The sequence below is a fragment of the Muntiacus reevesi genome, chromosome 3, assembly GCF_963930625.1.
Source record: "Muntiacus reevesi chromosome 3, mMunRee1.1, whole genome shotgun sequence".
NCBI lineage: Eukaryota > Metazoa > Chordata > Mammalia > Artiodactyla > Cervidae > Muntiacus > Muntiacus reevesi.
The window spans coordinates 57204007-57218160 of NC_089251.1; the positions used below are offsets into that span (position 1 = coordinate 57204007).

Sequence of the window (14154 nt, forward strand, 5' to 3'; positions counted from 1 at the left end):
CCAGGCTCCTCCATCCATGGGATTCTCCAGGCAAGAGTACTGGAGTGGGGTGCCATTGCCTTCTCCAGTTGGGATGCATATACCTTTTCCAATTAGCTGCTCAAGGAAAAAAAGCAGGAGAAATCCCCTGAATGGTGAAAATAAAGACATTAAATGACAGAAATATCTTGTGGGACTGCCCTGAGTCAGGGGGCCAGACCTTGAACTATTTGAAATTGGGAGCTCCCTGCAAGGAGGATGAAGGGGTTCAGGGGAAAAGCATCCCAACCTGACAGGTTCCCAGCTCCTCAGAGCCCTGGACAGGCCACCTGTTGGCATCCTAATCCATGGTGATGGACTCAACATCCCTCCATCAAGATGCAGAAGAGAGATACATGTCCTCCAAGACAAGTTCTGGCTTATGTCTTTTTCCAAAGCCCCTTTTCCAATTCCCAAAGCCTGCAAAATGTAAGGTTTTCTAGAGATTAATGAAGGTAGAAGATGCCAGCATTTTCTTTTTCTTTCCTTTTAGTTATTTATTTTTAGTTTACATTGGAGCATAATCGATTAACAATGTTGTGATAGTTTCAGGTGGACAGCAGGGGGACTTGGCCATACACGTCTCGGTGGGACCATGCCCCTCACAGCAAGGCTGGGTAGAGGCAGGACTGGAGACTGATAAAGAGAACATTGAAGGACTTTGACCCTGAACTTGCCTTGGACCCTCAGGAAGCAGACAGGTTTGGAGACACTGATCTCTAAGAAAGGACTAGACAGTTCCCCCTACTTGTTCCCTGCTGCCCCAGTGTGGGGCAGGGAGAGAATGCTGACTCAGAGCCAGAAACCAGGAAATTCTAAGCAGGTGGACTTGTTCACTTTTTGTGATGCTCACCTCCTGGCCCACCTCAGAACAGTCTCTCCAGCTCTTGCAGCCAAGGTTCAGAGCAGATGGTGAATTGGGAAGGGCTTGGGGTCCTTCCCTGGCCTCACAGGCTCTGAGATCCCAACCCCCATACACTGTTGACGAGCTGACTTTCCATGAGTCAGTGCTCTCCTAGGCCTCATAGGTTGTCCTATATTCCATCCTTCCCTACAGGAATAAAAAGAGGACCTCCAGCAAGAAGACACTCTTTGCAACCCCATGGACTGGAGCCCACCAGGCTCCTCTGTCCATGGGATTTCCCAGGCAAGAATATTGGAGTGGGTTGCCATTTCCTTCTCCAGGGGGGTCTCCCTGACCCAGGGATCAAACTCACATCTCCTGCATTGCAGGCAGATTCTTTACTACTGATCCATTTAAGAGAGTTAAATAGCCCAATCACTCACCAGGCTGGGATAACAGGACACAGACAAAACCAGCTGGGCATTAACACAAAATACACAACAACTAAAACATGGCACATCTCCCTTCTCGAGTGACTCCCACTTTTTTACTTTTTAAACCATAAACTATCAGGAATGTGACTTCTTGAGCCACTGCAGAAAACAGTATGGAAGTTCCTCAGAAAACTAAAAATAGGACTGCCAATTCCAGCAGTTCTGCTCCTGAATACATGGCCATTAAAAAGGCAAAAACACTAATTGAAAAGTGTATATGCATCCCATTATTCATAGCATCATTATTTACAGTAGCTAAAACATGGAAGCAACATAAATGTCCATCAAAAATGAATGGATAAAGAAGTTGTGGAATATGTGTGTGTGTGTGTGTGTGTGTGTGTGTGTGTATGTATGTATATAATGAAATACTACTCAACAATAAAAAATGAAATTTTGCCATTTGTAGCAACATCAGTGAACTTGGAGGGTGTTATCCTAAGTGAAATAAGTCAGACAAAAATAAATACTGTATATCACTTACATGCAGTTAATTTCCATTTGAGGGAGAGGCAGAGATATGATTCTGGGGCAACAGCCTTGTTAACAAATGGAGATCACAGAGGGCCATGCAAGCCACCTTCACAAAGTGGAAGCACTTGTGTAAACATGAGACCTCTCTTCTCTGTGACATCAAGGATTAGGAACAGGAAGGTGGGTTTTATTCCAGACGAGACTAGTTTTTCTGGGGAGGGTGAACTGCCTGGGGAGAAAGTTGGCTCCTTATTTATTCATTCACTTAGCAATTAATTAATAATTAATTTGTTCAATATATATTTATTTGACAGAGACATAGTGCTAGGAGCTGGGGGTGTAATGGTGAACTAGACAAATACTACTTTCCACCAATCAAGGATTTTATCCTGCAAAGAGGGAAGGAAAGAAAAAGACAAAGGCAAATAAAATCATTATGAATTATGTGAAGAAAAAAAAAAAAAAACAGGAGAAAGGAAATTTCAGGAGGTAGAAGAAGCAGCTTTTTTCAGACATGGTGGTTAGGGAAGGCCTCTTGAGGAGGCTCTTGAAGGAGCCAGAGGCAAAGAGAGAGAATAAGCCGATGCAGGTAACAGGGATGTACATGAGCATAGCATATGCAAAGGCCCAGGGGCTATAAAGGACTCAGCATAGTCAAAGAACTGAAAGATTAGTATGACCGAAGATGGCAATGGAGAGATTGATCTGAAAGTAGTGTTGGGCCATCAGGGACCAGACCATCCAGTCAAACCTGTAAACTATGGTAAAGAATTTGCATTTCATGAAAATTCAAACTACAATGAGGTATCACCTCACACCAATCAGAATGGCCATCATCAAAAAAATCTACAAATGATAAATACTGGTGAGAATGTGGAGAAAAGGGAACTGATACAGCCACTGTGGAGAACTGTATGGAGATAGTACAAAAAACTATATATCTACCATATGACCAGCAAGGGCTTCCCAGGTTGGGGTAGTGGTAAAGACACTAGACATAAATGCACATAGACATAAGAGACATGGGTTCGATCCCTGGGTTGAGAACGTCCCCTGGAGGAGGGCACAGTAAACCACTCCAGTATTCTTGCCTGGGAAATCCCATGGACAGGGGAGCCTGATGGGCTGCAGTGCATAGGGTCTCAAAGAGTCAAACATGACCGAATTGACATAGCGCTTACACACACATGACCCAGCAATCCCACTACGGGTCGTATGCCCTGAGAAAACCACAATTCTACAAGACACTTGTACACCAATGTTCATTGCAGCAATATTTACAATAGCCAGGACATGGAAGCAACATAGTTGTCCATCAACAGATTAATGGATAAATATATAAATGGAATATTATTCAGCCATACAAAGGAACAAATTTGAGTCAGTTGTAGTGAGGTGGATGAACCTAGAGCCTCTTACACAGAGTGAAGTAAGTCAGAAAGAGAAAAACAAGCATTGTATATTAACACATATATATGGAATCCAGAAAAATGATACTGATGAACCTAGCAGAGAATGGACTTGTGGATAGAGTGGGGGAAGATGAGGGTGGGATGAACTGAGAAAGTAGCACTGACATATATACATATATACACATAATAAAGTGTATATATGGGTTGGATGTAGGTCATGTGTAAAATAGGTAGTCAAAAGTCTCTGTATAACTCAGGGAGCCCAGCCTGGTGCTCTGAAATGACCTAGAGGAGTGGGATGGAGGTGGGGGAGGGGGGGAGGCTCAAAGGGGAGAGTGTGTGTGGGTGTGGGTGTGGGTGTATACATATATATACACTGCTTAGTTGCTTCAGTCATGTCTGATTCTGTGTGACCCTATGGACTTCAGTCTGCCAGGCTTCTCTGTCCATGGGATGCTCTAGGCAAGAGTGGTAGAATGGGTTGCCATGCCCTCCTCCAGAGGATCTTCCCAATCCAGGGATGGAACCGGAGTCTCCTGCATTGCAGACAGATTCTTTACCACTGAGCCATCAGGGAAGCCTATCTATCTATCTATCTATCTATCTATCTATCTATCTATCTATCTATCTATCTATCTATCAGCCTAAATATGACTGATTGAGTTGTTCCATGGCAGAAATCAACACAATATTGTAAAGCAATTTTCCACCAATTAAAAAAATTTAACAATAAACAAATTTTTATAAATGAATTTGCATTTCATTCTAACTGCAAGTGGAAATATCAAAGAAGTCTAAACATTGGAATGACATAGTTGAATTTCCATTTATTGAGATAATCCTTGCTGGCTCACAGAGAACTGATTTAACAGATAGATGGAGTGGTAGATTGAGGTCATCAGTCAGGAGGCAGATGTATAGGACTGGTGAGTTACGGTGGTTTCCAGATATCCAGTGGTGGATGGCAGAGAAGGTGGAGAGGGATGGGTGGATTTGAGATGTACTTTGAAGGTAGGATTCTTGGTGAATAGACTTGATGGGTAGGATGTAGGTCTTTAGAGAGAGGAAAATCAAGGATGACTCCCGGGTTTCTATCTTGAGTAACTGAGATGGAAAAGACTGGGTGTGGGAATAGGCATATTGGGCAAGGATCATGAGTGTTACTTAGGACATGCTTAATTTGCAATATCCAAGCTGCTAGTTCTAAGTGCAAATCTGGAGTTCCAGCAAGAGCTCTGGGCCAGATCAAATCACCATTATACACTTGGAATTTAAATTCATAACAAGTAGGATCATCTAGTCACAGGTTTCCCTGGTGGCTCAGTGGATAAGAATTTGCCTGTCAATGCAGGAGACACAGTTTCAATCCCTGGTCGGGGAAGATCCCACGTGCTGCGAAGCAACTAAGCCAGTGCACCACAATTATTGAGCCTGTGCTCTAGAGCCTGAAAGCTGCAACTACTGAAGCCCAAGTGCCCTAGAGCCTGTGCTCCACACCAAGAGGAGCCACTGCAAGGAGAAGCCTCCACATAGCAACAAAGAGTAAAACCCCCTCCCCACTATTAGAGAAAAAGCAGTTGCAACAATGAAGACCCATTGCAGACAAAAATAAATAAAATTATTTTTAATGCCTATGTTCAAGTAAATAGAAGACAAAATTTTAAAAAAGGATAAAAGTACAACAATAACATCAACATTTTGAATATTAGAGTATCTCAAAGGCTGGAGGAAAAAGTCATAGAAACCAGTGTTTCAGAGGCTGAAACAAGGGAAGTAAAACTGATAGAGCTCTCTCCATCTGTCATGAGAGGATGTGAGCTCAAGGTCCTTCTACTCTGCCATCTTGTTCCTCCTCTCTTTCTCCATCTGTCTATCTTGGAATGATGAGAAATGATCTGAAGGAATAAGAATGAGAACTAGATAACCTGAAGCAGGGAAATGAAGGAAACCAATGCAAGGAGGTGTTCCAGACCTCAACACTCCCGTGGGTGACTGTGACTCAATCTTGCTTGAACCCTCTGAGGAATGTGGACTACAGAGCTGAAATTTCCCTACCCGTTCTCCCCCACTGGTGAAGGGTTCCCAGTCATTGAAAAGCCCAATAAGCCTGTTCATCATATACCAATAAGGGCAAGGTTTCCTGCTGGAAGAAAACCTTATATGCTCACATTCATATTCAGGGCATTATAAAACCTGCAATTTATGTGTCTCTGGTTGAGTGAATCCATAAATTATACTACAAGCTTTAACTAATGTATTCCTCACAAAATGGACAACTGGTTTAAAAGCATTAGAATAAAGAAACTGGTGATTGAATGTCCCCCTAAAAGTCTAGGAAACAGGAATAATAACAAGAAAATGTCATAGCTGATGCCTCAAAAAAATGTAAACTGCTATTAGTGATTCTTTGAAATACAGATTGATTTATATCCACTATGGTTAACAATTAATCTTAACCAAATTGTATACTGTGTGTCAAATTATTAACTAATGATGCTATGAGTCATGATTATCAAGACTTGTGATATTTTTATTTTACATTCACCTTACCCTTTAGATTCATCTTTTGCAGTGCATGTTACAATATTTATAATAAGCATGCATAGAATTATTAATATCTTTTATTCATAGGGTTATATGCTTGGAAGTCACATTTCCAGGCTATGGGTTGGCAGAAGGAATAGCAAGAGAGGTTGCAAGAAGGATTTGGGAGTGGACTTAAATGGACTTGGCAACTAGGATGATGGAACAAGATCAAGAAAGAATAAAAAGTGACTCTTAGGTTTCACACTGAAATGACATGCAAGTGGGGGACACAGTGTATCTAGAAATCATCTAGAGATTATCTAGAGGGTGGGCTTCCCTGGTGGTTCAGTGAATCTGTCGGCCAATGCAGGATATGTAGGTTTGATCCCTGGGTCAGGAAGATCCCCTGGAGAAGGAAATGGCAACCCACTCCAATATTTTGCCTGGGAAATCCCATGGACAGAGGAGCCTGGCAGGCTATAGTCCATGGGGTCACAAAAGAGTCGGACACAACTTAGTGAGTAAACAACAGCAACAAATCTAGAGGATATCTAGAAGAGGAGGTGGTTTTGAGGTGATGAGAATGAGGTAGGCTGTGGATGGGCATCCACATACGGTGGTCTCTTAAGATGACCTGTTGTGTTTTCAAACAGAAGATCCTCTGACTGCTTGATTCTCTGAACTGGATTCAGCCACCCAGAGCCCAGACTGGATTTAGCGTCTATCCTCTAAGTAGTAATTCGTGCTTTTGACTGTGCCCCTCTCCTTGGTGAGGGTAACAGGCTGCCCTGCCTCAGAGGAGGTTGCAATGAACCAGCCAGGGTAGGAGACAGACTGAAAGACAACGGTGGAGCCTTCATAATTGTGGTAAAAGAGGAAGCACTTCTCTCCTTTGGGCTGATTGTAGAGATTCATGATATTTTCTTCCTGAGGGTACAAAAAAAGGCTGGTTAGAGAGGATTTTTGGGAGGAGGAAGCTAAACTAACTCAGTCCTGGCACCGTCCCCTTTCCCCAAAGAGAGGGGCAGCACTAAGGGACATAGGCAGATGAGAGGGGTACGCCAGCTCTCAAAACAGGCAATCCACTGGTTCCCAGCACTTGGCCCCACCCCAGAATCCCATCACAAGAGATGCTTCTGATTCCTTGAACCAGAACTGCCTTCCTGAGAACAGAGGGAGTTGTAAACTCTTTCATGAATGTATTCATTGGATGGTTCAGGCCAATCTCATGAGGTTCCCCACCTCCAAGTGGGTTTATACATTACAGCTTCCATCAGAAGCAGAGGATTGGCTTCATAACTACATATCTGACTTTCAGAATGGGGACCATGAGCGTGTCATCCACCGAATCCAACTAACAATCTCCCCTCTGGTCTCCACTGCCATGCAGTAGCTTTACTTAAAAGGAACCATCCCAGAGCCTTGGAGGATCTCTGGGAGGTGGTTAAAGAGGACTGAGAATGGCCATTGTGAAACATTCTCAGGGATGTATTCTCTGGCTTGCAGAGTAAGCTCTTTCAGTAAAATGAGTCTTAACACCTTCCAAAGGTCCCTTGTGTTGACTTGGGAATCAGGTCAGCTTTCCTTCTTTATAGTGAATATCCAGGATTGCAAACCTATTTCTTTTTGGTTTGTTTCTTTTCTTCTTTCTTTTTTATTTTCTAAATTATGAAAGGATGCAGAGAAGGCAATGGCACCCCACTCAGGTACTCTTGCCTGGAAAATCCCACGGATGGAGAAGCCTGGTAGGCTGCAGTCCATGGGGTCGCTAAGAGTCGGACACAACTGAGCGACTTCAGTTTCAATTTTCACTTTCATGCATTGGAGAAGGAAATGGCAATCCACTCCAGTGTTTTTGCCTGGAGAATCCCAGGGACAGGGGAGCCTGATGGGCTATCATTTATGGGGTCGCATAGAGTCGGACATGACTGAAGTGACTTAGCAGCAGCAGCAGCATGAAAGGATGATAACATATTTACAGGAGACTTGGAAAATACAGAACAAAGTTACATATCATTCCACTGTAGGTTGCAATTATTTTTCAGTTCAGTTCCGTTCAGTCGCTCAGTTGTGTCCGACTCTTTGCAACCCTATGAGCCACAGCATGCCAGGCCTGCCTGTCCTTCACCAACTCCCAGAGTTTACCCAAACTCATGTCCATTGAGTCAGTGATGCCATCCAACCATCTCATTCTCTGTTGTCCCCTTCTCCTCCTGCCCTCAATCTTTCCCAGCATCAGGGTCTTTTCAAATGAGTCAACTCTTTGCATCAGGTGGCCAAAGAATCAGAGTTTCAGCTTCAACATCAGTCCTTCCAATGAACACCCAGGACTGATCTCCTTTAGGATGGACTGCTTAGATCTCTTTGCAGTCCAAGGGAGTCTCATGAGTCTTCTCCAACACCACAGTTCAAAAGCATCAATTCTTGAGTGTTCAGATTTCTTTATAGTCCAATTCTCACATCCACACACGACTACTGGAAATACCATAGCCTTGACTAGATGGACATTTGTTAACAAAGTAATATCTCCGCTTTTTAATATTAAATTAAGATTTTTTAGTTGGAATTTCAATATCAAACTCTCAAAAGTTACTAGAATGAATAGACAGAAAAATAGAAGCATATGGTATATCTGAAAAGCACTATGAACCAATTCAACGTAATTGAGATTATACAATTTTCACACAGCGGTAGGATACAAATTCTATTCAAGTTCCCATAGACTATAAACCAGGAGACACTGGACACATAAACAAGGTGCAAAAATTTCATAATCTAAAGATATTGAAATCATACAGAGTCTGTTCTTCTATTACTGTACAATTATACAAACCTATTACTTATATTCAGCAACAGATTAAATGAAATTGAAAGTTCCTCTCATTAATGTACTTTTCTAATTAGCTGCATAACTACTCACCTTAAGCTGCAAAGTGGGATAGCCCTGGATTTCTGTACAGTAGAGACAGAGATTTTTGTCCTTGATTCCCAGGTAATGTGGAGTACCTTCTCCTTCCTTGTGGAATTCTATGTCTCGGCATGCTATCAAGGAAAGAATGACTGGAAACACAGGGAAAATGGAAACAGGTGTCAGGCTCCAAGCAGTGAAAAGGCCATTCCTTCTGGTCTGACACTCACATCTGGGGGATACTGAGCAGCCAGGACATGGCCCCCTCCCAAAGTCTTCTCCCACTAGCCACGTGTCAGAGACCCTTCATCAGTTGGCTGAAACCCATTTCTTATTTCTTCCTTAATATCAGAGCCCCAGCTGTCACCAGGATATATTACTTTCCCAAGATAAAAATAAATTTCACATCACACTTACAGCTAACTTTGACTATATGCTTAAGTTTTAGCCCATGAGATAGGAGTGGAATGTTGTGTAGGATTTCTAAGAATGTTCTTCTTTAAAAGGAGTTCACTCAGTTGGGAGGAGCTTTCTTCTTATTCCCTGTCTTATTACCTAGATGGTGATGAAGGTGATCTTGAAGATGGTAAAGCAGAACCCTAGAATCCTTGGAATCTGGTGGCATTACAGAGGCACCTATGGGCCTTAGTCTGCCTTCTCAGGCTTCTTTTCCATGAGAAAGAAAGGAATTTCTATCTTATTTAATTCCTGCTGGATGGTTTAGTCACCAAGCCATGTCTGACTCTTTTGCAATCTCATGGACTGCAGCCTGCCAGGCTCCTCTGTCCATGGAATTTCCCAGGCAATAATACTGGAGTGAGTTGCCATGCCTGCCGCCAGGGGTTTTTCTGACCCTGGGATCAAACCCACATCTCCTGCATTGAAAAGTAGATTCCTTACTACTGAGCCACTGGGGAAGCCCCTAATTAATTCCTAGTTGATTGGATTTTCTGTCACTATCAGTATAATTTAATTCTCAACTAATTTAGCAGGTGATTCCCAGGAGCCTACATGTTCTGCATCTATCCTTCTGGGTAGGGAGAAGGGAATTTATCCATTCAACATTGTTTATTGAGTGCTCACTCAAGGCTCTGGAGATATAGCTGAAAACAAGAGACATTGTTATTGCCACCATGGAAAATGGGACTAAACCAGGCAAACAGAGAAATGACCAGAACCACGATAAGTGGCAACACCTGTTTTGGGGAAACTGACAAAGGCCTGAGATAGTGGGAGAGAGACCAAGAAAGAGGAAGTGAAAAAGCAGAGTGAAGTTCAAGCCAAGAACTTAACGCTAAGAGGAAGCCAGTAAATGAAGAAATGGGAATGTGGTGGTGGAAGCGTTTGGATGAAGAGTGTTGACAGGGAAAAGAAATGTCAAGACCCTTACATGGAAAAAAACTCAGTAAGTTCCAGGCTCCAAAAATAAGATTGGTGTGCCTGAGATCTCCTCACTGCTCACTTTCCCCAAACTTCCACCCCCAAAACACAAATACTTGGAAACAATATTCTTCAATTAATGTGAATAAGAAGGTCACTCTTGATGGCTTCTGAAGATAGGATGTGAAGCTACACAAGTGAAGTGGGAGAGAGGGCAGTGAGGAAGTAATACAGAGCTCTCTAAGTGAAAGATGATATTAATTTAGAAATAAGGCTTATTTTGCACATAGACTCATCAGTCTCTGCTGGTAGATTAAATGGAGATGAAAGGAAAGAAGAAATAAGGATGCCTTCTGTGTTTCTGGCTCCAGTGAACAGGGTGATGGTAGTGCCACTAAAGAAGATAGGGAAGACTGGGTCCATAAACCATTTTGAGAAGTCAGATCCACAGTTCCACTTTTGGAATAGATGTTGTTAGAGATGTCTGCATGCTAAGTCACTTCAGTCGTGTCTGACTCTCTGTGACCCCATGCACTGTAGCCCACCGGGGTCCTCTGTCCCCGGGATTCTCCAGACAAGAATACTGGAGTGGATGGCCATGCCCTCCTCCAGGGGATCTGCCCAACCTAGGGATCGAATCCACATCTCCTACATCTCCTTCAGTGACAGGCGGGTTCTTTACCACTAGCGCCACCGGAGATGTCTGAGAGGACTTTATCAAAAGGACATGGGTTACAGAGACCTATACATCAGCTCAGCAAACAGTTCAGGAAACATTCACTGCACACCCACCCTGTGATAGTTGGAATTTAAAGGTCACTAGCTACTAGCCAAAATCTGTTTTTGTTTTGTCTCTGGACACAGAGTTAGACTACATTTCCCAGCATCCCTTGCAGTTAGTTACAAGTTATGTGACTCCATTTTAGCCAATGGTTATGAATGGGAATGTTCGAGGCCATTTTCGCTTGGTCACAAAGCCTTTCTATACATACTCTTCTGCTCTCTATCATCTTCTGTCAGACAGAAGCAAAAAAGGACATGGGAAAAATTTTCAGGGGAGACATCTGGGTGGGAAGCATAAATGCCGGAATGAAGAGGCAACGCGTCAATCCAAGAAACCAGCTCTGAGTCCCTTTAGAGTGGTGATGTGATGGTTACAGATTGAGCTCTGAAAATTGCCAGCATTTGGCTATTTTACAAAGAAAGTGGAGTCAGAATGGAGAGTGCAAAAGAAGAGCCAGTGAACCACATAGAACATTCTTACCAAGGGAGGGAATGGAGAGTGTTCAAGAAAGAGTAATCAATTATGCTGACTGCCATTGAGGAACAAAAAGTGAGGACAGAGAAATGGGTCAGGTGACTGGAAAGAGATGCTAGAGATGAGCGGGCAAAGAACAATTCAGAAGTTTTATTCTTTGATGTAAGCATGGACAGGTGGGGAAATGGAGACAAGTTGTGTACTCTTCCACGACTATGACTGTACATAGAACAGTATATAGATTACCACATAGGAAAATAGAACACTTGTAGAAATGAAATGTGCAAATTCAGAGGAGGTTTTTAGTATTAATCCTGGAAATGTTCTATTAGCGCATGTCTATCAGAGTTAGAAGATAAAGACAGAATAAGCAGGGGAGAGGGGAATGAAATCAAACATCAAAGGAACAAACAAGAAAGGAAAAGAAGCTGATTTGGATTGACTTTTTTTTTCAGCTTTATTGAGGTATAATTGGCATGCAATGGACTGATGGGAGGAAGGAATATTCCCCTATTATTCGAAGAGAGGACTCCAAATTAGAAAAATACAGGTATGATAATGGAAAGCTGAAGCAGTTTAAATTTAAGGACAGAGGTAGCAATGGTTGAAATTTAGAAGAGAGAAATTCCAAGGAGAAGGTCAGCTGTTAATTGAAGGAATAATCTCTTCTTAACTAAGGACATTTTCTTTTGGTAAGGAGAGTTCCAGATCCATCACACCCTCATTTCTGGGTACAGGTCTCCTTTCCTCACACCCTTTCCAGATAGTGTGAGGGAACCATCTTGCTCTTTCCTGCCTTGAGGGCACTGAAGCTGTCCCCAAGAATACGCTTCCCAAGCTCACACAAGCTCGCCCTCATCCCCAGTGGAGCTGATATCCCTTTAAGGGAAACATAGTGGCTTTGATTGTCACTCACCAGGTTTAACGTTGTTGCTAGAAGGAACTGCTATTAACGAATTTCCTTTTATGATCCACACCATCTGCTGAGAATCACGAATGTGACGGTAACTGGGCTGTTCTTGTGCTGCCAGAAGACAGAAAATCACAAAATACACATGAGGCTATTGTAAATTTTAGGACTCCAATTGCAACTGGTAATAAAGGCCTTTGATTCCTAAGATTCCTAGGAGTAGGTTTACTGCTCTGACAAAGAGTGGCTATTACGGGAAAGGAAATAGGGCAGGGGCTGGTTTGTGAACCAATGCATCTGAAAGAAGCTACATGCATTCATAGTCCCAAGAGTCTTTCAAGATTCACCCTTTTTTCTAGGATTATCAGTGACTTGTCTTTTTGCTGATTGATAGTCTCTGGGTAGTAACAAAACCAAGTATATATAAATCAGTCATCAGTACATTGTTTCTTATTTACCCTCTTTATCAAAATAAATAATTAGTTCTAGAACTGCTTATTTATTTTTGAATGAATAATCTGGACTACAAGGGTTTCTTATACTCTAAATTACAAAACAGAAACCCCTGTACTCCATTTATTTGGGGAGACCAGATGGAAGTGCTTCCAAGCTGGTTTGTGATTCATCACTTACACATAGGGCTTTCCATGTTGGCTTCAGGGCTTTCTATGAAGAGGATGAGGTAGACCAGATGGTGGAGAGGCTGTGGTCAGCAGTTAGTCTTATAGGGAAAGAGGGAAGAAAAATACGTTATCAATTTCTCTCCCTTTCCCCAGAATGCTGTATAAAAAAACTGTCCTGAAGCCCTATCTTAGATGCACATTTGAGAGTAAGGATGGGAAAAGTATGTTCCAGGGTTGTAAAACCCAAGATGGAAGCTCCCGTCACTGTCAGGGCTGAGTGGTCCTGGCTCTCCAGGTTGCAGTGGCCCCGGGATGCCCTCCATCCATCACATCTAGGATTGTTAGATTTAAGTGTATCAGCTCAGGTACCTTCTGGTGCAGCAAGTCTCTGGATTTAGAGGAAGAAAGAGTGCATGCCTGTCTCCATTTAGCACAGCTGATAAGCCACCAGCTATCCTGACTTCAAGCTTGAGCATCCTAAATAACCAGCAGCTACCCTGTCTCTCTGACTCACATCTTCCCCCACCCTTCATCCAAAGAGGCATCTCTGCACAAGGATGTCCATGGACCACATTAGGTATTTTGACTGTTTGGAGACATCTATCTCTGAACTTCTGGTTAGGGAACCATGACAATTCCCCAAGAAGACCACAAACTCCCCACAATGAGAACCAGTTGTTCACATCCCCCTCTGCCTCAGGATATGCAGTGCCTGAACCTGTTGTCATCCCTAGAGAAAGAGTAAACCCACTACCAGCAGCACTCTGGAAGCAGCCTCAGTTCCTCTGACACTGTGGGTCTTGGACCAAGGCTCCCAGAGGTTCCTCAAGGCTGGAAACAGAGCAGTGAAAGAAGGTTCCCCATACACAGTTTCTGAGCAGCAGAAGTTACCTTTGTCCAGAGATGCTCTTGTCCTAGAGCCCAATGTGAAGGCTCCACCTGCACCCAAGTGCCCTGGAGAACTGTCCGGGACTTCCAGGCCTTTAAATGAGTGAGGAAATAGGGTTATTTCCTAGCTCTGGGTGTTCCCAGTTTGACAAGAAAACTGGTCCAAGACAGAGGTCCCATGAGGATTCAGTGGGTGACTGAGAGGCAGCACAGGTGTGGCCAGGCTGGGGTCCTGGAGAAACCAGAGGAGAGTAAATGTCAGAAACACCAATGAGGAAATACAGAAAAGGCCAGATGCTGAGTTAAGAAGGAGAACTTCCTTCTGGACTGCTTTGGAGGCAGAGGTGTGGCTCACTTTATTCACTGACTGTGTGAGCCATGGCCTCATTCACATCCTATTTGAGGCAATCCATAGTCCT

The 14154-nt window shown here is 43.1% G+C and overlaps 1 protein-coding gene across 1 annotated transcript; it reads right to left on the reverse strand.

Moving 5' to 3' along the window:
* Window positions 1-6482: 6482 nt before the first annotated feature.
* Window positions 6483-12873, reverse strand: IL36B (interleukin 36 beta). Its single transcript, XM_065928807.1, has 4 exons — window positions 12858-12873; window positions 12231-12338; window positions 8689-8828; window positions 6483-6695 (listed from the first exon to the last, which is right to left on the reverse strand). Exons 1-4 carry the CDS (start codon window positions 12871-12873, stop codon window positions 6483-6485), a joined length of 477 nt encoding a protein of 158 aa, XP_065784879.1.
* Window positions 12874-14154: the final 1281 nt, after the last annotated feature.

What these genes read in the sequence shown, in the direction of transcription:
- IL36B (XM_065928807.1), bottom strand. An exon ending in TAGCAACAACGTTAAACCTG is followed by an intron (nt 8,829 to 12,230) that starts GTGAGTGACAAT and finishes CTGTGTTTCCAG; the next exon opens with TCATTCTTTCCTTGATAGCA. An exon ending in ATCCCACTTTGCAGCTTAAG is followed by an intron (nt 6,696 to 8,688) that starts GTGAGTAGTTAT and finishes TTGTACCCTCAG; the next exon opens with GAAGAAAATATCATGAATCT.